Here is a 23,189-nt window from a genome sequence, read left to right on the forward strand (position 1 = left end):
TCTGCTCGCTGTTCTGGCCGCTGAGTCTCCTGAACAGTAGGTGTCAGCACCAGATGGTAGCACCACATTAACATTGGTTAAAAGAAACAGGGGAAGATTTAATAACTGGAGCAAAGCTTTTTTCATCTTTGAATCTCTATGAGTCTCTGAGCGTACTGTACTGATAAATCATTAAAATCAACACTATCTTACTCTCGTGCCTTCAACCCAGCGGCAGGAGTAAAAGCACAACGCGCCATGTTACAAAAAGCAAGAGTTGTTTAACTTGTAGAAATGGTTGCTATGCATATGATGTCAATTTGATGCCAACTTTATCGTACATCGCAGTTAACAAGCCACTGCAGGGCGGGTATAAAATTTAGCGGGCTTTATTAGTAACATCCAGAAAAATGTTTGGTGCCCTCTGGTGGCCATAACAGAGGTCCAGTTCAGGGACTCCAGCTAGCTGAAGTTAAATCTAGCAGACAGTCAGCAGCTTCAGCCGTATCACCATCCACCTGTCAGTCAAAGAGGTCACGCCTCTAATAATGCAAAGTTTAAACCTTTATACAATTTAATTTGTAAACCTGTTTAAATAATTTAAACAGGTTTACATATAAAGGGGAAATCAAACGTCTTTTTTTCTGCTGGAAAGTTTTAACATGGGAGTCTAAGGGGCTCAAGTCAGGTTGCTAGTTTAATAATAAAAAATAATACATTAAAAAAAGCCTTGACCTCCCAGATTTGGACATATGCTGTATTGGTAGCTGAGAGAGCCATGGATGACTTAAATACTTGTTGATCCACGTAATCTAAAATCTTCTGTGATCAAATAACTGAATAATAAAGACCTCTTCTGTCTGTTTAAGCTTTTGGGGGTGGACCTTCTCACAGTTTATTCACAGACTCAGATCCAATCAGACTTACAGTTCAGTCTGATAAACGTCCCCATCGGGTGCCAAACAGCAGTCTCTCAGACTGGCAGATACAGACATGTTCAGGCTGCTGCTCCTGCTGTTTTTAACATGGATGACCTCAGCGCTGGTCAGGTAGGACAATTACACCTTTGTTAATATGGTTGTTCTCTTTATATTAACAGCTGTCCATCCACCAGGGATTTAACAATATAAAGTCTGATTTTCTTCTTTGTTGTACATTTATCGAGGTGCTGTTTAGTGGACCTTCCTCTGTTGAGCCAAAACTAGGCCAACTGTTTTCAAATCAAAAAAGACAATTTGATATAAAAAGTTTACAGAGATACTAAAATGTTCCATCGTCAGCATACCTCTTAGACGGACGCGCTCAATTCGTACTCGATTGCGAGCTGATGGCCTGCTGAATGAGTTCCTGAAGGATCACGCCCCTGACATGATTAATCGCCGTTACGCTCAGTGCTTCCCGTCCAGCATGCCGTCACTGAGGCTCGGACGCACCAGCGAGAGGATCTACAACTTCATGGATGTAAGAAGAACAACACTGAGAGTTAGGGTTGCTGGTTCAAAGCCTTCAGCTATTATCAAAATATCCAGTGAGAAGTTTTAACCTTGTTACAGTGATTTAAATATTCCTCTAGGGGTCAGTGTTGTTCATAAATATGCTGATTTGTTAAGAATGATTATCAGATTTAAGGGAAAGTTGCTCAGTTCCGAAATATCAGTATGTCCTAAGTATGCAACTCAAGCTGGACAGAAGCAGTATTAAGTATTATTACAGAAGCAGAAATAAAAGAAATAATAAATAAAAAGTTATCATTTGTACTGCATTTCCATTCTTTATGTCCTCACAAGATATATGTTCCCAAAGTAAGACGTAGTTATTTCCTACATATAGAAGCTTTAAAATGAAAACAACACAGCCCAGTTTACTGAATAGAAACTAACTTAACTAATTTATACTATGAAAACAAAGGGAGTGCCAAGCTGGCCAAAATATGTTAGCATACATGCTAACATTAGCATGAGCATGTCACAACCAGCTACCTTTTTATTTATCTCAGAATTTTTCAAATTAAAATCTCAGCCACACTTTGTGCCCCTGCTGCGTTTCAGGCTCAGTTTTATGGTGAGATCAGTTTGGGGACTCCAGAGCAGAACTTTTCTGTGATTTTTGACACTGGATCAGCTGACCTCTGGGTGCCATCATCCTACTGCATCAGCGAGGCCTGCGGTAACACCTTACATAGCACCACACAATACCACACAACACCAGTGTTGCATTTGCAGGTCAGGGCAGCCTGACTTTGGTTTATTTTGTTCCAGTCTGATAAGAAGTTCAAAGTCTGTGTGTGTCTGTGTGTACTTGTATAAAGATGTTGTAGGCACATAAATCTGACAAAGGCAAGTCCACATAAAGTAAATAACATGTAATGAATATAAGAAAAGATAATGTCTATGTGTGTGTTTGCATTCACAGCGCTCCACAAGCGTTTCAAGGCATTTAAATCAGCTTCGTTCAGGCATGATGGTCGGAGATTTGGGATTTACTACGGATCAGGTCACCTGCTTGGAACTATGGCCAGAGACACACTGAAGGTCCAAAAGCTCTCAAAATTAAAAAGCTAAACTTCAGTATTAAAATTAACTAACAGCTGCCACGATTAATTTCAAAAATATTTTCATCCATCAAACTCAGTTTGACATTCAGGCACAACTAAAGGAGTACTGTTTTATCTTAATCAACTTGTTCCAGATTGGTGGTCTAACCATCCTGAACCAAGAGTTTGGGGAGTCCGTTTTCGAACCTAGTGAATCATTCCTGACGGCGAAGTTTGACGGTGTTCTGGGAATGAGTTACCAATCCCTTGCAGAGATTCTGGGCACCAATGTTTTTGACAACATGATTGCACAGAAGCTTGTGGACCAGCCAGTGTTCTCCTTTTACCTGAGCAGGTGCATTCATATCAGGAGCTCACCATTTCACCTCAATTAGATGCTCATTGTCATGCTCAGAGGAGCATGAGAGGGAGGATAATTACTTCTTCCTGTCTATTAACCTCTTACTACCCACCTGGTTGTTGGCAGCCCTGCTGAAAATATGGATGGGTTTACTCTTACATTGTAGATGTTAAGAGGGTTTATTTTTAGAATTTCTGGGTAAGCAGCTTTAAAAATCATGCTTTGAAACAGGCAGAAGTTTCACAACTAGTTCTTAAGTTTTGATAGAGTTTTGGTTGGTCAAGAGGGAAAGGCAGAGCAAGAGATAGCCACAGAGAAATGGAAAGGTCAAGGGTAACCAGGAAGTTCAAAGGGGTTTTACTGTGAGCTGTGGAGATGAGAGTTTTTCCCAAGGTTTCAGTTTTTTAAATAGGGTCTGCCTAGTCTGTGTCTAGGTCCAAGACTTATAGACTTCCTACCATCTACAGTGATATCAGAACAAATCCGCTTGGCTTCACTGACAAGAGCATCTGGTGAGCAGTGTTTCAGAGATACTTGATGTTTAGGGAGGTCTTATGGCTTCTAAGTATGCTTAAGTACGACAGGGTAATTCTACAATTTCGATCATAGACATGTTAGGATAAAGAAGAACAATCACCAGGTGAACCAGGAAGATCCACATGGTTGTAATTATTTAAGCATTCCTCCAGTGTTTCAGGGGTCCAGTCCAAGAGTATCTGGTTAGGCACTCGACAGAGATGCTGTACTTCTTGAGGGATATAAATGTGTTTGTTGCTTTTAATATGAGAGTTCTTATCTTTTGTTTACGTAAATGTGAGTTTTGTGCCCGCAGAAAAACCGGCCGTACCAATCCAGCAGGGGAACTGTTGTTAGGTGGAACAAACGAAGCGCTGTATATTGGACCAATCAACTGGCATCCTGTCACTGCCAAGGGGTATTGGCAGATCAAGATGGACAGGTACATTTTTCATATCCCAACAGCACAGCACTTTGGCAGTGTACTATGAACCACTTACAGTAGGGGAAATGGCACAAGACCTTTACCCTTTCTTGTGAAGACATTCATTAATAGAAACATAAAAATGCTTAATATTTCAGTGTAGCAGTACAAGGTGTGAACTTGTTTTGTCCAAGTGGATGTCAGGCGATTGTTGATACTGGAACTTCCCTCATTGCTGGACCAACCAATGACATTCTGAGGCTCCAACAGCTGATTGGAGCAACACCCTCAAACTTGGGAGAGGTACCAAAATATGTCATCTCATAGTCTACTGAAAGACCAGAGAAAGTTATGACTTTTTCAAAGAAAATGTTTAACCTACAGAGGGGACACTTAGACCTACTACTTATTCCTGCTTCAAAAACAATATCAGATATTTCTTGAGAATACTATATGACTACCGTAACTGAATTTTTTCAGCATGTCACTCCTCATTTTGTGTGTTTCAGTTTGTTATCGACTGTGCCAGGTTGTCCAGTTTGCCTCAGGTGACTTTTGTCCTGAATGGAACAGAGTACACACTAACAAGTGAACAGTACATCAGGAAGGTAAGGAAGGCTTATTGTTTTCTTTAGCTTGTGTTAGAACAGCTGCCAGTCTTCTCTTTCTTTTTATTTTCTTTTTCTTTCTTTATTTTTTTGATAAAATAGTAGGAAGGGTAATTGTTTTGGCGTATTCAAAAATGCATATTATTTTATTATTTTAATGATGCACCTGTCAAATGGCTGAAATCAGAGATTGTTTTGAAATGCAGCTAGCATTTCAACTTCTGTTTATAGATTCTTTGCTTTTTTTTTTTTTTTTTACCTCACGCCTAAAAGAAACCACATAAAAAAAATCATAAATAGATCATTAATACATTGAGACTTAAGTGCAAATTTAGTAATTTGGCAGCTATATTTATTTTATATACTTTCATATTTTTACTAACAATTAAAATTGCTTAAGAAATAGAATGTCTCTTTTATACATGAAGCTACTAAACAACTACACAATCCACTTTTTGTCATTATCAGGAGACACTTGGCAGGAATGAGTTCTGTTTCAGCGGTTTCCAGGCTATGGACATTTATTCCAGCACAGACCCTCAGTGGATTCTGGGAGATGTATTTCTGACAGAGTACTACTCCATCTTTGATAAAGGACATGACCGGGTCGGCTTAGCACGTGCCAAACACTCTCCTGAACCATAACTTATTGGCGAACTCAACAGTAAATAAATACTGCACAATTGAAAAGCATTTTGTCATTCTCTGGCCTATTATTGTTCTCACATCATTCTCCAAATACATCAAGGACAAACAACTGTCTAGAAACTGCTGAATATTGCTGACAATACATTAGCCATTACTTCTGCCCCAATGACCACAAAGTTAACATTTTATTTGAAAAGGTACAGTTATTGGAGATTTAACAGCAGCAACAGGGATTGTACATTCATCACTTTATCTACATTTACAAAAGCACGTGTGATTTACAGTAATCACGGAAAGAAAGAAGATTTTGTTCTTATCCCCTGAGTACCAGTGTTTCATTAAGTGTTACAGTTCCTCTAATGGCCACCAGATGGCTTCCAAGAAGAGTTTATTGAAGTGGATGAGAAACCCCCCTCCCCCTCCCCCCCATTCTTTCAGCATAAACAGCTAACTTGAAATGTTCTCATGTGGGCTGGAAATTATTCTTCAGCTAGAAAAATCACAAAGATACATAGGCTTGTTTTTTTTTGTTGTTGTTTGTTTGGGGGTTTTTTGCACACGTTTCAACTCTAATAATTGTTGATTATTTTGTCTCATTTTGCCTCATTTCTAATTTTTTAAGGAATCATCTATGGGGGTTTTGTAATCTTTGGAATACCAGGATTAAAGAGTAATTCCAGCAAATTTCTTTTTAATGTGCTACTTAACGTCTCATTGGGCCATGCTTAATTTGCACATTCTGATACAAAAATTCAGGGAAAAGAAAATTCACACAAAACACCATATGGTGAGTTAAACAGCACAATTTTTATGCATCTTTATGGAAAAAAAATTGCATTTGGACTGTAGATGAATATGCAGATAATTAGCTTAAATCGGCAGTTGCCCTGGATGAAGTTCCTGAATTGAGATGGCAAAATGAATGATCTAAGTGATGGATTTCAGTGTTTAACCATCCAGAGTCTGGCTCATCACAGTGATTCATGATTTCCCATTTTAAATTTGAAGTTCACCATTTAGTACAAGGGTTTACAAGGGTACAAGTTTTAAACTTGTTCAATTTCCAAGGTATTTCAGTCAAGTAATTAAGATTGGGCATAAATATATTGTTGGATAAAAATATTTTTCAGTAACTGTATGAGAAGATCTGTTTTTGGGGGGCTTTTTGGGGGGGGGGGGGGGGAACATTGTTTTTGATGTGTGTTACTACAATGATTGATTTAATTATAAAATGATTTGATTGCTAGAATGAGGAAGCTTGGGAGAACATTTCTTAAAAAAAACACTACATGCTATTAAACATTGTCAGCGGGGTCAGGAGTATTTATCTTTAATAATAAGTTAAACCTCACAGGATTAAAATGGGGGTTCATGCTAGAACTGAAGAATAGTTGTTTGCGGTTTATTTTTTGATAGATCATGGTGGCAACAACTGATAAACCCAAAAACCTAGCTTAAATACATCCCTTAAGAGGCCATGTATATCCTGTTTTCCAAGTATTTTTGGTTAAAAACAACAACAACATTAAAGAGTCTTCTTCTTAGGCAACGTGGGTATTCATGTTACTCAGTTTGGTCTTACTGAACAGCTGAAGTTGTGGCTGGTTCTTATTTCTTTTCGAAACTCTCTGATTGGGAGCTGGTGTTTTTGACCTCTTCATTGTCGTTGGTTTCTTCCTTCTCATCCTCCTGAGTCCCTGTTATTCCCTGGAAGTCGTAATCGGGGTCAGGGAGCTGCAGAGTGTCTGAGGTTGGACCAGGGGATCTCCTGGACTGGAATCGAGCCAGTCCTTTTCTCCGCCGCCCCAGTCCTTTAGGACTTGGCAGGCTGCGGACCGATGCCTTTGAAGTCTGCCTGGAGAACTGGAGTGAGAACTGACGCCCCCGTGGTTTGGTTGGCTGACGATTATGGCCATTGACAGTTGTCCACCGAAATTCTTTGGGCCCAAGTTGAGTGGGGGAACAACAGAGAGAGGACGCAGTCCTGGAAATACAAAAAGAAAAAAATTAATTCTCACCTAAAGGGCAAGTCTAAGATTATAAAATACTGGGGTATAATTATTAAATTTTCAAAACCTTTTATCTCAAAATGAAGTTTGATGGCCGAACATGGAGTTGAATATCGTTAAAAAGGACACTGGCTGATCACCTTAGGGTTTCTGAGCCTGGGGCTTCATCAGTGGGGGAAGGATTCAGGCCATTCTGAGGTTTGGTATACGAATCCACATTCTGGCAAACGTCGCCACATAATGGAGGGCTGATGACAAGCTGGGGGAAAACAGAAATGGAGCTTTCCGGTGAGGGTGGGTTGCTGTTGACCTCCCTTAAGGTGGACAAAGTGTCCATGGAAGGCTGAGACATGAACAGCGAGGACAGTGGAACATTGATCCCTGGTCCTGCATTGACCCTGGATTTAGAAATGACCAACAGAAAACATAAAAGATCAGATCATTGTAATCTGTGGACAGCTGGATCTTAATATATAAATTATTAAATAGGAACCTTTGGTACTATCAGTAGGATACCAGTTACACATCTATTCATGCTTTAAATATTCTAATACCTGACATCTGGGAAGAAACTGCCAGTTGCATCACTGCTATGTCGTTTGAAGATGGGTCGAGGGGGTCGGAGGTCAGGAGGTTCCTGAACACTAAGCAGACGGCGGACCCGACCCAAAACCTGCAAACATTAAAAATATACTCAGAATCTGAACTTAAAGACTTTATCATTAGTACCTAATGTCAAAGCTTTAAATTTAACAGGTTTCAAATTGTTCTATATTTTTATTCTTCTGCTGTACAAGAGTAGCTTTGTATGATTCACAGTTCAAAAATCATTCTTATGTATCATTTACTGGACTTTGATGGTGTCCTTCAGTCCATCTTACTTATCAAACAAGCCATCCCTTTAAGGTCACCATCCCTATAAGCCAACATTTTTCTGATTGGCTGCCCCTCATAAATTAACAGCTTTGACACAACGTGGGTGGGGTTTCTGTGAATCTGATGACCAAAAAAGGAACATCCCTTCTCTGTGACATCAAACAGGTCCGAGTGCAGAAAAAAATCACCAGCAACAAAGCATTTAGAACAATTTAAAGCCTTAGGGTTTACCACACAGGGGTTACGGTATTTTCTGCACTATAAGACGCACTTAAAATCCTTTAATTTTCTCAAAAATCAACAGTGCGCCTTATAATCCGGTGCGCCATATGTATGACTTCTGGTTGTGCTTACTGACCTCGAACCGATTTTATGTGGTATACGGCACTCAAAAAATCTGTCAAAAGATGTTTTAGTATGACTTTGGTAAGCTAAGAAGCCACACCACTTGATGGATTGTCGGAGCATTATGGCTACCATAGTCAGGAGTCTCGCGGGGTAATCTCGGACCAAAACGCGTCCGCTTCAGGTCCAAAACACTGCGGCATCACTGAGCGTTACAAACTGTCTAAATTCTTTCATCTTTAATAAAATGATCAGCGTTGCTGCTTTACCAGATGTAACAATTAAGTTTAACATCCAGGTACCCATCAAAACAGAATATGTAATGTTCTGACTGAGAGATTACTGAAAAAATTAAAACGTACAGCTCTGCTATCACTTCCAACAGACCCAAGACAGAAAACTAAACAGCAGTGACTTTTGTAGGTTTACTGAAGTTGGGCTAGCTGGTATATAATGATGTGCCATGTGATCGCTAGCAACACAGCTATGTTAGCATAACATAAACACAATGAAGCTGGGGGATGAATGTTAACTTTTTTCCACTCGATAAAACCACCCGATGGTTAGGGGCAAAGGCAATCGCATGGCAGGATGCTGTAAACGGACCAAATTTCACTCAGGAGAACAACTGAGATAATCCATCTACAGTACGAGGTTGTCATAAATATACTGCAACAATATGGGAATAGAGCACCTGCGAGAGAATTCAACATTAATGAATCAATGCTGGAAGTGGCGCAAGCAAGAAGAATGAGTTGAGTAAAGTTTGTCTTATCAGACTGTTTTGTTTCGCTTAATGCGCCTTTTAATCCGGTGCGCCTTATGAATGAACACAGACAGGTTCATCGACAGTGCGCCTTACGGTCCGAAAAATACGGTACTTGTACATTGGCCTTCCTATTAAAAGGTTGGTTTAATATGAAAATCCAACACTGGAATAGGACATATATGGCAAAAAAACAAGGAAAAGTATAACAAATCCAAAATAAGGTTTAAGTTAAGGCCTCATGATTAAACTGTTTAACAAATAATATCTCTCAAGGTCAACACCCTTATTTACATTTTCACAAGTACTTATTTTTCTACTCTCTGCAGTTTTTATACTTACCTCCTTTTTTCCAGAAATCAATTTTAAATTAAAAAATGAAAGCAATAAACATTTTACCGACTCTTGGCGCCGCGGCAAAGTATAGTCCTGTTGCCGCTGATGGTCGTGGCTAACATCAGTGTCGTCAAACTGCAGGATGTCCGAGAGACTGGAAGAGACATTGAAAAAGAATTTGTCATGCTGATAAAACTTCTCTAAAAAAACTAATTCTATAACAACTAGCACGTCTGTGACAATTCACCCACACAGACTGAGCTACAATGTGAAACATAAACTCCAACACGTCCTTCAGGAAAAATGTTTGTTCTCTAGAGGATTATAACTGTGCATCAGCCGCTAAACTTGATCCCTGACCCCATGTCGGTGGTGGAGCCAAGAAATGAGGGGATGCAGTAGTCTGCAGCAGCCAGCGTGTATGGTGGCCGTGCATCGCAGTCATTCCAGTAAATGTCTTTGGTCATGTGAGGCATGTTCATGTGCATCTCATCCACTGCCAGGAGAGACACCTGCAGGAACAGGTAAAGAGGAAGAATGAGGCGTGTTCAGTTTTCAAGAGACATTATTTATAAAAATTTATTAAGTAAGATTAAATTGGTAAGAAAATCTACCAATAATTTAACAGGAGAATCTTTCATAGTCAAATCTAATCCGGTTGATTGATTGTGCTTCTTGGAAGAATGGATATTATTATATAACTATAAGAAGGAAGAAAACTGCCTAAATCACAACTGAAAAGAGCTCAGCAATATTTTTAATTATTTTTTATACTTAAAGGAAGTAAGGAATTTATAAAAGATGGCACAATATGTTGTATTAAATATCACATTTGCTTTTCTTGTTAGTTTATTTTCTAACCTTGTTGTTGTTTCTGATTTATTTTGTCACATTTATTTATTCATTTATTTACTGCTTTCATTTTCTTCTTATTTACCAACTTGTTCAATGTTAGTTTATTTCTTTATTTCTGTTTATTTCTTTATTTTCCCATTGTATTTCCCCAATAATTCACAGATTTTGAATTACTGATTTATTTATTTTTTGTTATTATTATCTTATTTTTTTCTGCATTTTCTCTTTTTTTTATGTAAACAAGGGTGTGATTTAAAGTATAATATGGGCTAAATGTTTAGCCAGAATGAAAAATAAAACAGATTATGGAAACAACAACTTTGACCAAAATCAATAAATAAATGACAAATTAAATGGTCAGTAAATCAACAGGATGTAATACAAAGAAAAATGAATGTAGAAGCTCACTGAATGAGAAACATCAAATATCACATTTTAGGAATCAACTGATGTCCTTATATATTTTTTCTATTATTTTGCGGTCTGTAACGCATTCTTCATTTGAGTAATTTAGTAATTTTTTCATGAATGACTGAATTGGGTAGTTTTGGTCTTTTATATGTTTTTGTGATTTCATATTTGCAAATATATAGTCATAATTCAAGTTCTAGCATGCTAATAAAAGTTTGAATTATTTATTCAGAACATTAACTGTTACACAAAACAATGGAAATGTAAAAACTATTTAATTTTGATTTCTATTTTCTTATAAATACAAAAATCCATGTTGTAAGCTTTGTCATTATGATTTATTTAGTGCGGATTGATGTGGAAATTCATTTAGAGTGAAATGAAACAGAGTAAAAAATAAAAGTTTACTCTAAAACTTGCTTTCGAGTAGCTTGTGTTTAAATTGTGTGTAGCTGGGCCTCATGTGGCATCATGTGCTTGACTTCCTTGCGTGATGTAAAAATAAAACCAAGTGTGGAAATGTTCCAGAGTATATTTTTGTCCAGCAGGAGAAACGTGTAGGCAGCTCCTTTCCATCTATTCCGTTCTGCTCCCTGACAAACCACAACAGTTTCTCATGTTCCCTTTCTGTCCACGATAAAGTCAAAAGTGTTTGTTCTACCAGAACAGACCCTGGAAATATAAGAGACTTTGAGCCTCCGTCATTGCTGACCTGAAGGTTCCTGTCGATGATCCAGTTTGCCTCAAAGTCATCGTCATCATCGCCAAACGGGTTGATCAGCTGCTCTGCTACCTGCCAAACAAACATGTCTGAAAATCAGTCAAACTAAAAACACAAAACTGCCTATATGTAAAAAAAATAAATATTACTACTGCTCATGACAATCGAGATGGCCGTTGTCACTGCTCTGTAGGTTTCCTCGTCTCTGTTTAAGGGATTTTTCAACATTGCTTGCATTATAGTGATACCAGCATATGTATCTCCAATTTCTACAAAATATTGTTTTTGAGAGGATGTAGCAGCTTTAGTTTCTTTTACCATGACACTGAGAACCAAACATTTATAACCGCACTACTTGTGACACTCTGGCTCATGCAATATTTCTGGCTCGTCTCCACCAAGTAGATTATTATTAACTTTGTGTTATTTATATAACAGAAATACGTCATGAGATGAAAGAGGTCAGCCACAAATGTATTGATGTGTTTCAAGCAGAAGAAAAACAAGATAGACACATCATTTTGTGTTATTAAATGTGTTATTAAATAATTAATCTGAAATATCTCATATAAACTTGGTCTTATTTCCCAATCAGCATCCTCCTTCTGCTTTTATTAATTGTACTCCTTCCATTAAAAATACATTTTGTTTGTGTTTGTCTACATTTGAGTTCCAATTTTGTACTGAAGCATAAGAACTGTGTGTGTTTTTGGCTTATTACTGCCTATCTTATCTCTGCATTTAGTACTAGATAAATAAGTACTTGAATTTTTGAATATGCAGTCATGTAGATTACATACATTAGCATATGTTACCCTGTCTCTGTGAAACTGTAGGACACATCTTCCATGAAAAATATCTGCATAAATATATTTTGTTGTATAACAAACTTGAGGAATAAAGAAGTCCAAAACTAAATTTTACTTTTGCCAGAACAGCACAAAAGCCCCTCTGCAGGCTTCCAGACAGGAACCAATCAGACAACAGTGGGCTTTCACAGAGGTGTGACCTAATGAGACATGACACACCAGGCTTGATGAGTCATGCAAAGCTACTCTGGTGGAGTCTCTGACTAAAAATATAAATTCACAAGTTTGTTTTACATATTCACAAATTGTAGGAAAGAATTTATTTGACCTTAAGCCAGCCACAGTAGAAGAAGAACTGCAGCAAGGTGAAAACGGGGACGTACAGGTCAAGGTCATGACCTTGGTAACCACGGGTGTGGTCAAGAAACTGTCGACCAATTAGACAAGCAAAGAAAAAGGTGTAGACAGCAAGAGTGACAACCTAAAAGGAGAGAGAGAGTGAGAGTGTTGTTCAGATTCCTTCTTCTCTCTGTGGGCGATTCAGAGCTCTGATTCAGTTAGTGTAATGATTATGATGTGATTACATGAGCTACATCCGTATCAAACATGCTGCTGTGGCAAGTACGAAACAGAGAGGACGGACACAGACCTGTGTGTAAACCAGAGGGACACCGACCCAGTTGTAGCCAAAAAGAGTCGCACACCAGGTCCTGAAGCGATTCATTTCCTAACACAGAGAGGAAACAGCAGTCTTTCCCCAGCTTCCAGCAAACTGTGAATTTCTGTAACTCAGTAGGCTAGTTGGAAAAAGAGTCTCATTTGCCGTTCTGGGAAAGCTGAGTGTCACATTACCTACATGTCTCCTTTATGTGGTCACAGGCTAACGGGGGTTTTAGGATCTAACTGGCTCCAAAGGATGAATGAGTGTGCTTTGAGTGCTTAAGAGCTTTTTCCTCTCTAACAGCATATGTCTGTAATCAAATGGCAGCGTTGGAAAAAATATTAAGGTTATCTGATTATACTGATCTTTAATGGCCATACTGTATTGTTTTTTACCATGATGTTATCATGATAATGTAAGATATAAGCATGTAGTTAAATTAATAGTGATACATTATGAGACGTAAGTGGCTGAGCCACAAAAATCTTTTTGCAGCTGTAAACAGTATAAAAGATGGACATAGCTTCTGGGTCTGACACCGGTCAACAAGCATTTTGGTACTGGCAGTTTTTCACCTGTGCTGTAGCAGATTTTACTTGCTGATGCCAAATGTAAAAACTGTTTTTGTTTAGCTTGTTGTGTTTTTTAGTTATGAAGTATTGGACAACTTCAATGACTGGGCAGAAACACCGATGCATTTCAGCATTTAAGAAATATGTTTATTTTCCAGAAAAGTGAAGTCAACATTAAGGAAGGTGTTTTTGTTGGTCGTGAAATACGTGAACTGATGTTTGATGACGTGTTCAAAACGAAACCGAAGCCTAATGGATCATCACCACGTGAAGCATTCATGTAGCATGTCCAGAATTTTCTTGGCAATCATGGAGCAGAGAAATTATCCACAGCTGAGCTTGTGGATAACGCGCTGAACGCATAACAGCTAATAAGTGCCAAAATATTAATGAAGATACACGCCTTACATCTCAACTTTCTTTCACCAAATCTGGTTGATGTCAGTCTCGAGGCTTCAAAATAGGGCTTCCAAAGATAGGATGTTGTCATAGAAGCTATGTCCACCCTTAGTCAATATTGCCCATTTCCAAACATGAAAAAGATAAAATAAATAAAATACCCAGGCTAATACTTTAAGCTTTAGTGTGCCCCAGGGAAGGGATTTGCTAATAAGTGACTAAATTATACTAATGATAATAAACGTCTTCATGGCAAAAACAAGAACCTGTGGTGGTGGTAAAGTCACTGCGGCGTCGTTCATCTATGCAATTTATTTCTTGTGTTTGAATTTATGCTTACAAAATCATAAAAGTGTTGTGAGTTTATGGAGATTATGTTGCTAAGCAATTTCTATGAAGCGAACCACGGCGACGCTAACTGCCCTGTCGGCCAACAACAGTGACACATTATCCCTGCAGCGTTCTCTCGCCATAAAAGTGCATTTTTATAGTCACGTTGAGAATGTTCTGCAGGTCGATGCTGTCTTGGATGCGTCCTTCCTGCCGAGCTTTAGACGCCAGGTTGGAGAACCAGACAACAGGGATCCAGTACTTCAGGTGAGGAGAACGAACGTTCTCAAACACCTTCCTCTCCTCAGGTGTCATGAAACCTACAGATGGGGAAAAAACATTGTTTAAAATAAGTCAGTGTTGGATTCATGTTGATAGACTATTTAAATAAAATGATGGATCATATTGTTCCAAAGCAGTTTCAGACATAACGCTTCCATGCAGACAGACGTTTAGGTTTTGTTGACAGAGTATCAGCCCAAAGTACTTCTTTAATTGGCCAATAACAAGGTAGTCCCTGGAGTGATATCAGGAAGAAATTTAAGTGGCGAGGAGCCGAACTCTGACTTTTATATTTCTAGTTAAGACACATTAAGATCACAGTGTGCTCATTTTGAAATACAGCTGATACACACTAAAATACTCAGGCTCTAACCTGCCTCGACCACATGATCCATGGTCGGGAATCGTTTGCAGACAGCCGTGCTGACGGAGCGGAAGATGAGGAGCGATGTGAGGTTAACGTAACGTACCAATGTCCGGCGCAGCAGGCGGCCATATTCGTCTTTACCCTGAACACAGCTGTAGAAAGATAGAAAACAAAAATGGAGTTCGTGATTATCGTCAGCTAACCACACCTTATTCTTCTTGTGTATTCAGGCTCGTTTTGCACGGGGCACTGAAGTGTTCCCAAATCACTAAACAAGACAAGGTAGCTTCTAAATAAGTTAATTATGGATTCTTAGTGGCTACATTTGTCTATCTTTGATGTAAATTCTGTGAGTTCCTGTCTGTGCCTGTAGAGGGCAGTGTTTTTGTAGTGGGTACTTGTGGCCTGTAGAGGGCACATTAGAGATGTAGACTGTACCTGGAGATGTGGAACATGAGTCTGTCCGGCCAGGGCAGGTTAACAAACTGATTCCACCACCGATTCACCACCAGAGTCACATAAAAACCTAAAACATTTATATTCAGTTAACACATAATAATTTGTAACTGTTGTGATAATGCAACCTATCCAAACAATTGAGCTCTTTTACAGCAGTAAATAAATAATCATGTCATGCTGACTTACAATGATGTTGCTGCAAGCACATTTAACATGAAGGACACATTGTGAGAGGCCCTAACCCTAAGAGTTTGATAGAGATCTTATCAAACTCTTATGATATACTTTAGTATTCAAACACAACACATGTCTGTCAGTCAGCACTAAGCCCTGTTCTCAGTGGGTAATATTAGCTTGGCGTATCCTGAGATTATTATAATAACACTCTGGTTCTTTGATCCCCTGTAAATCCAACAAACTGTAAAGTGACAGCCAGGTGTTTGTTAAAATCTTAAATCTTAACCACCTGAAATATATGGCAATGACCCAGTGTGCACACATTTACAGGTGTGTATAAAGGACACACAGTGGTACTAAATACTGTCAGTGGACTTGAGTCTCACACACAGTTCACAGTTGTAGCTTGAAAACTTCATGTTGCAGTTTGCAAAATACCAGAAGTGCATTTATTTCTTTTTCTGCCACATATCCAGACCTCCGTCCAACATAGTCCAGATATATCCAGACCTCCTCTGAGGTCTTCTCAGCTATCAACAGGTGATATCAGACAGGTGGATGTATGATCTAAATGTCTGCTAGGCTTTACCTCAGCCAAATGAAATTCTTTAATTCTGGACTGTGTTTGGAGCACTTTTAATACAATTATCTGACAAATAACATGGCTGGCTGTGAGGTTTAGTTTTGGTGAGTGAGATTTACCTGGATGCTACTTAGCACTAATCATCAGCTATCTGTGAGTAATGCACCCACACAGAAAAACGAAAATCTATTGAAACTTGAAAATAAGCAGAGAATCAATGGATGGCATTACCTTGATTATCTCTTCTAAAGAGTGTATGTGTCCTCTAAGGACTGGTTGGATATATGATGTTTCCTGGTCTATCCAGGGGTTCCCACACAATTTTTCCTGCTGGGAAAACCTCCAGAATAAAGCCCAGGATGCCCAAACTATGTGAAGTGACTGTTTTCAGTGCAATATTACTGATTACTGAACCTGATTTTCTCGTGAGTCCACGTTGTATATTAGAGACTCTAAGGTCAATTCACTTACTGCAAGGGCATTTTTACAGTTCATTTACTCTGGTCCAAATCAGTTGATGAGTTTTTAAACTTGTTAGTTTCCTCTATTGTCTGATTTCACACGTAGAAAAATTCAAGTAAACACCACACAAACTAAAATATGTCACTCAAACCACATGGTAGTGTGAAGTCCTCTTATTGGCCATGTGTGCGGAGCGGGAGTGACAGAAACAAAAACAGGACTATTTTTTGGATAATTCTAAAATTCATATTTATCTGGGAAATGTTTTGAGCAAAACTGTACTCTGCATATGGCTCCAAGTGTGATTAATATTTTCACATCTGAGTTTAATTTAAACAAAACTAAAGAGCACTCGCTGCAGGACACGACACCTATTTTCTTACATTGTGTTGTTGATGTCATCACAGTCATTTAGGACCATGGGTCATTTTTGTCTGGATACTTTGATAAATTGTCAACTCATGCACATGCATCTCCTGTTTTTGGCATTTACTTTAGTTACTGACACTATTTGTCTTTTATTTTCTGGAAAAACCACATTTTAGGAACTGTCAGGTTTTAATCTTTTTTTCAGTTGACAAACATAGTGAATATGCATCCTGGGATGGTGGTGGTGATGGTGGGTGGAGATCAGCTACACAAACATTCATCCTGCTTTTAGCCTTTTCTCCTCTTTAATGATCCGATTCCATTAGCAGGCTGCTAATGAGGCAACCAAACACCCCCTCTGTTCAGCTCTCCGCTCAAGCAGGAAACACACTTACAGTTATATTTGAGTTTTCATGTCGCTCTTTTTTTTATTAGACTTAATTTTTACTTTAGTATAATAATAACACAGGTCGGCTACGTTCTTCAATCCCCTGAGAATCTCTCAAGTCTGAAAGGCATTAGGAATGAAATCTAGGAAGATAATAAAATGTTATGTAATCTCTTCCAGTATCTGAGAATCACTGGTTAAATGATCATAAAGCTTGTTTTTAAAATATAAATATATTAAGTAAAATATAGCAACTAAATATGCTTACTGTATAATTAAGACTTTTTCATGAATGGACAAGATGAATATCAGATATGTAACTCAACCATTCACCACCGTGACGTCTACTTTAGTCTGGAAGTGTTTCTTTCAGAACAATCGTCCATGTGATGATTCATGTGTTTTACATGTCATCAGTTCAGATAGTAGTAAGCTTTAAGGTTAGGACCTTGTGCAGACAATGGTGACTGTAGGACATGGTACACTCGACTCCAACTAAGTCCCTGAACTGGACTCTGCAACATGTTTGTGGAGAATTTTTACTGCAGTTATGTTAAAAAAATTGTGGTTTGCTGAACAGTTAAAATAATAATAATAATAATAATAATAATAATAAAGTCTTTTATATAAGCATTTTTCTAAACAATATTATAAAGTGCTTTACAGAAAGCATTTTTAAGAAGTTATTAAACACATCTGTCAAAAAGAAAACAATAACAAAAAAGTTGCTCTACCTTCCTGCCCAAAAAATCCACTACAACCACAGCACTAACACACTCACAGTGGCTTTACAGTTCTATGAAGTCAGACAGAAAGGTCTAACCGTGAGGTTAAAAATGGAATTAGCCTGTATGTTTCTTTTAAAAGAAAAATACTAGAAGACTATTGAAATAAAAGTAAAGCTATGGTTTGTCAGCTAACATACCCAAGACGAAGGTGACGGGGATCTGTTCAGCATATTTGTCACAGTACATGGAAAGTTTCTCAAACAGCCTCTTCTGATCCTCGGAGAGCACAATCCTAGAGGACAGAGGAAACCGTCGTCACTGCCAGCAACTAAGAATTTAACATATGAGAAATTCTTCTGAAGTTACTCTTCAGCCGATCAGAAAGTTTCTGAATGAACTACAATAAGCTGCAGGTCTGTTGCCCAATATGTGCTTCTATTCAGAAATACAAAGTCAGATAAATCTTTTTCTACACAGACATTTTCTGATATACTGTATTAGTTATTTACAGAGGTGGGACCAAGTCATTGTTTTGCAAGTCTCAAGTAAGTCTCAAGTCTTTATCCTCAAGTCTCAAGTCAAGTCTCAAGTAATGTCAGGCAAGTCAGAGTCGAGTCTCAAGTCACTGGTGTAAAAGTCCGAGTCAAGTCACAAGTCTGAAACTTTGAATTTCAAGTCCTTTCGAGTCTTTAAAAAAAAAAAAACGAAAAAATAATGTTGCAGTTATATGCTAAATGTAAATATTAGACCATGTAATTTTAAATCTGTGTTTTTCTCAACACATGACAAAAGTGAACGTAGAAAATATACACAAATTGTGAAATTGCACCTCTTTAAAATGCAGCTCAATTAAACCTAGCTCCAAGAATAATTTTCACCGACAGTTCTGAGATAAGCTGCATGTCATTCTTGGATGCGGTTGTAGGACCGGCTTTAAAATCGCATGACAAAAATATCATACACATTAAAAAAAACTGTATCACCAACGTAGCCTGGACAACATTTGCTAGTTAGATGAAGTCAGCTATCTCATCTTAGCATATTTATATGCATATTTATAATCATACGGTTCTTGGAGTGAGTGCATACACTCATGAAGTTTAGTAACTTCAGGTCACTGCAACAAGTCCAGGTACAGTTTACCGACGGATGGGTACAGGACCTTGAAATGCACCGTGTAGAACGAAAGACCATCGTACGTATCATAAGTTTACCAGTCTCACAAATTGTCGTCATAAATACACATTCGTTAACCGTTTATTAATAGGACCTTTGAGCTCAACGGTAATTAATTAGCAGTGGAAATCATTTCTGGTACCCATCACAGAAATGTAGCAGTGACAATAATATTGTATGCTGTAATCGTACTGGGCAATTAGTGATACAAAAAACCTGTTTTATCCTGTGAATAAAAGTATATGTTTTTGTCAATGTACCATAATAACAGAAGCGAAACGCAATATTGTGTCAGGACAATTCACTATTTATGCACAATAAATAAAGGAGCATAGCGCGACAATTTCTGTTCAGCGCCAGACTTGCTTGTAACCTATATCACTAATTATGTTATGAAAATGACGTATTAACTACTAAAAAACACTGACCTTCGTGTAAATGCTTGGAGCAGACTAACCTGTGAGCTGGAGTGTTCTGGGACGTTATATTTGATCTTTGAATGGCTGCAATCCAGTCGCGTCTTTGTTACTTCGGAAACATGGCTCGAACAATTTCTCTTCAACGACGTAATCCGATAAAAACCGATCTCTTTACCCGTCGGCTTCCCGTGGCTGTCATGCGACCGGCTATTGCAGTTAATGATACAACAGCTTCTTGCCATTTTTGTGTTTCTTTTTATTGCTGTATAACTGATTTCAATTGAAAGCCTGCGTGCGCTAGTACCGCTTGCCACGAGTTCCCAGAATCCTTTGCGGTTCTACCCGTGAATGACGTCACATTTTCAATCTCTATATAATATGCATGTTAAATTTTATATTTGGGGTAAAATATCAAGTCTTTTCAAGTAAACCGGTTCAAGTCCAATTCAAGTCCCAAGTCATTGGTGTAAAAGTCCAAGTCAAGTCACAAGTCTTAGAACATTTTTTCAAGTCAAGTCTAAAGTCATAAAATTAATGACTCGAGTCTGACTCGAGTCCAAGTCATGTGACTCGAGTCCACACCTCTGGTTATTTAATATAAAACCTTTAATGAAATTGCATAGAAGGCTCACATCCTGTTTGCCTGGAGTCAGATATGTGGTTACAACTTGATGAAAGCTAAATAGTCAACTTTCATTTGTAGCATATATAAATGATAACTCAGTCATGTTGTTTGTTTTGTACAACAGTCTCATCAAGTTAATTTATTCTGTCATATTATATTTATTGTAGTGAGCTGTTATACTTTATTTAAGATATTTTGCTAAATAATGTGTTCATTGTTTTCCCTGCTGCAATAAAGGAATTTGGCAGGTTTGGGGCTGTGAAATAGATCTTTTCTTAAATATATATGAAGATAGTATCAAAAACAAGAGCCGCTGAGACATAGTTTTAGAAAGAGGAGATTGTGTTACTAGGTCCCACCTCCTGTTTTACCCAAGTCTGAGCTTAGCTGTTGTTGTATCAGATTCTACTAATATTTTGTTCTCACTGATTGGATAGCAGGGGGAAAAATGCAGTGGTCCCATGGATCTGTCAAAAAAAAAAGTTGAACAATTTAGGGCAACTGATTTAGTGGTTTGTTTTGTATGATTTACGCTTTAAAATAATCCCAGTTCATTGTATACTGGATCTTGATACTAAGGTTATGACAGAGAGCTAAAACTAAAAACTAAAAACCAAAATAAAAGTTTTGGAAAATAAAAACTTCAGAAAGAGCTGAAAGATTCAGACAGAACAAAGCTCATTTAGCTTCTTCCCCTTCTGAAACACTCTAAGATCAAACTTTTGCACACAGAATATGAACATTAATCATTTACAAGATGAAAAAAATGTTTTTGGTTGGCTCATGTTGCTAACCAAAAAGGGGCGGAGCTTATAACCACTAGAGTGAGGATATATTTTGGCTTCACTTCTTGGGACTCATCCGACATTACATCGAGTTTTGAGTTGTATCAGCCACTCTGAACAGTGTAGCAATATTTATTAGTAACTATGTTGAAATTTACAAGAATTTAAAAGAAACACTTGCATGATGCACAGCTGTAATACGACACTGTCGCTTCCCTTCCTGTGACTGTGTGTGTGTGTTTGACCTGTATACGACGCTGAGGACGGTGTACAGCAGAGCAAACAGGATGAACTCTCGGTACAGCAGCTTGTAGATGCTCCCCTTCCAGCGCAGCAGCAGCTGGTGAAAACCGAAGAAGGTGGCGTTGGCGACTTTACTGGAATAAGTAACCGTCATCCTGAGACTGAGGAGCAGACTAAGACCTTCATCCAATGGGAGCTAGTGGATAGTCCCACTGGTTTTCTGGTTACAGCCTGGATAATTAACACCACCTTAACATTATGAACATAAATGATCACTTTTGTCATTATTGCTGTATTTTACTCACAGAAAAATGCCGTTGCTTCCTCCTCAGCAGTGCTCTTCATCAGGCTTCTTTCCTGATTTCTTTTTGCCAAATGCCAACCAAACACACACTCTTTCTCTATCTCTTCCGTTCTCTCTCTCCCTCTTTTCTCTTCACCATGAAGCTGTCCAGTTGCCCAGTAATGTCATGCAGCACGCACACACACACACACACACACACACACACACACACACACACACACACACACACACACACACACACACACTATTCAGAGCTATATTGATGAGCCAGAAGGCTAAATGTAGTCATGTTTCAGCTGTGTGTGGGCCAGCATACATAACATTCGAGGTAAACATGTATAAACAGAAACACTATAAGAGGCAACATGAGGTCATAACACAGAGTGACAGTGAACAATCAAATAAACATAAATGTTTTAATATGACTATAAAATAATAAAGAAAGATTCATTTTAAATCTTTTTTAAAATTTGATTATAAAACATTTAAATACCAAACAGCACTAACTTTATATTTCTAAAGAGGTTTTCCATTTGCCTCGAGTCAGATGAAATTTGTTTAGTGGCATCTAGTGGACACTAGAGCAACTCAACTAATTCATGTTGAGAAATATGGAGGGCTCATGGTGCCAAAATAACAAATTAAATAAAAAATAAAAAAATAGGGTCCTTCGCAGTATCTTACCTATTCCTAGGACTGCACTCTTCTGGACAGAGATCTCAGATGTTGTTCCCGGGGTCTGCTGGAGTTACTCGCCTAGCTTGGGGGCCACTGCATCGAGTACTCAGATTACAACTGGGACCACTGTTGCCTTCACCCTCCACATCTTCTCGAGCTCTTGTGCTCCTTATGCCCTACATTGTCTCAGGAGCATCGCTGCACAGCCTACCCTTGGGGTCTTTCCTGGTGTGGTAAACCCCAACCTTTTTTGCTTTTGTGCTCAGAGCGTGTTACTGTGAGGTCATGGTCAGTGTCCCTGTGCTGGCTTTCAGTCCAGGTTTGTCAAGCCACAGTTTCAGATTGAAGAAGTCAGTTGGATGACTCATGAAACGTAGTCAGTACCTGTAGCCAGTCTTGTTGATGGGGTTCAGTACAGCAGCGGGATCCAGGCCTGATCTGCTCTTCATTTTTTTCGTGTTTATATCATGTGAGACAAATGTCTTGGTGCATGTTCAATCATCCGAGGAAGGAAATCCCAAAAAGTTTCTTTTCTTCTGGACGTAACGTTTTTATTGGGAGAAACGTTTCATCACTCATCCAAGTGACTTCTTCGGTCTAGGTGACTGCAGGTTTTCCCAATCTTATAAACAGTACATTTGCATAATGACTGAAACTAGCACCACTGAAGGAACAAAGGGCTTGGAGGTCAGTGGTTGATCAACAATCACTGATGAAGCAAAGCACAGCAGGACAGCTGCTCCTTAAGACAAATATTGTTCCTCTTCTTCTCAGAATCCAAGCTGGGAGCTGGTTCCACAGACGAGGGGCCTGAAAGCTGAAGGCTCTGCCTCCCAGTCTACTTGGATGGGAGGCAAACACATAAAACTTAGCACTGCCGTTCCTGAAAAAAACACCTCTGCTCCAAAACATATTTCAGAAAGCAGTTGCACATCTTTAGACACAGAGAAGGCCTTCGGTAGAGACAAACAGCACTGTTTGTTCA

The 23,189-nt window shown here is 38.5% G+C and overlaps 2 protein-coding genes across 2 annotated transcripts; one reads left to right on the top strand and one right to left on the bottom strand.

Annotated features, from left to right (window-relative positions):
- Window positions 1-878: 878 nt before the first annotated feature.
- Window positions 879-5,121, top strand: nots (nothepsin). The gene is made up of 9 exons (XM_085252055.1): window positions 879-1,028; window positions 1,260-1,440; window positions 2,028-2,145; window positions 2,392-2,510; window positions 2,668-2,867; window positions 3,706-3,831; window positions 3,972-4,116; window positions 4,323-4,421; window positions 4,890-5,121. Exons 1-9 carry the CDS (start codon window positions 973-975, stop codon window positions 5,064-5,066), a joined length of 1,221 nt encoding a protein of 406 aa, XP_085108181.1. The 5' UTR covers window positions 879-972; the 3' UTR covers window positions 5,067-5,121.
- Window positions 5,122-6,240: 1,119 nt separating this feature from the next.
- LOC146555410 (bestrophin-3-like) lies at window positions 6,241-21,648 on the bottom strand. The gene is made up of 14 exons (XM_085252543.1): window positions 21,528-21,648; window positions 21,225-21,453; window positions 18,172-18,266; window positions 15,247-15,334; window positions 14,815-14,960; window positions 14,325-14,479; window positions 12,847-12,924; window positions 12,526-12,678; window positions 11,380-11,460; window positions 9,762-9,913; window positions 9,465-9,555; window positions 7,633-7,751; window positions 7,219-7,476; window positions 6,241-7,053 (listed from the first exon to the last, which is right to left on the bottom strand). Exons 2-14 carry the CDS (start codon window positions 21,374-21,376, stop codon window positions 6,678-6,680), a joined length of 1,944 nt encoding a protein of 647 aa, XP_085108669.1. The 5' UTR covers window positions 21,377-21,453; window positions 21,528-21,648; the 3' UTR covers window positions 6,241-6,677.
- Window positions 21,649-23,189: the final 1,541 nt, after the last annotated feature.

The sequence above is a fragment of the Mchenga conophoros genome, linkage group LG17, assembly GCF_057382185.1.
Source record: "Mchenga conophoros isolate Kocher_MC1m ecotype Shallow Benthic linkage group LG17, M_conophoros_male_GT1.1, whole genome shotgun sequence".
Classification (NCBI taxonomy): domain Eukaryota; kingdom Metazoa; phylum Chordata; class Actinopteri; order Cichliformes; family Cichlidae; genus Mchenga; species Mchenga conophoros.

Excerpts from the sequence above, each read along its gene's own strand:
- nots (XM_085252055.1), top strand. The coding sequence starts at position 973 with ATGTTCAGGCTGCTGCTCCTGCTGTTTTTAACATGGATGACCTCAGCG. Across the intron at positions 1,029-1,259 it reads ATGACCTCAGCGCTGGTCAG|CATACCTCTTAGACGGACGC; the intron begins GTAGGACAATTA and ends TTCCATCGTCAG. Across the intron at positions 3,832-3,971 it reads TGGCAGATCAAGATGGACAG|TGTAGCAGTACAAGGTGTGA; the intron begins GTACATTTTTCA and ends TTAATATTTCAG.
- LOC146555410 (XM_085252543.1), bottom strand. The coding sequence starts at position 21,376 with ATGACGGTTACTTATTCCAGTAAAGTCGCCAACGCCACCTTCTTCGGT. Across the intron at positions 14,961-15,246 it reads CTCATGTTCCACATCTCCAG|CTGTGTTCAGGGTAAAGACG; the intron begins GTACAGTCTACA and ends ATCTTTCTACAG. Across the intron at positions 9,556-9,761 it reads GGCTCCACCACCGACATGGG|TCTCTCGGACATCCTGCAGT; the intron begins GTCAGGGATCAA and ends TGTCTCTTCCAG.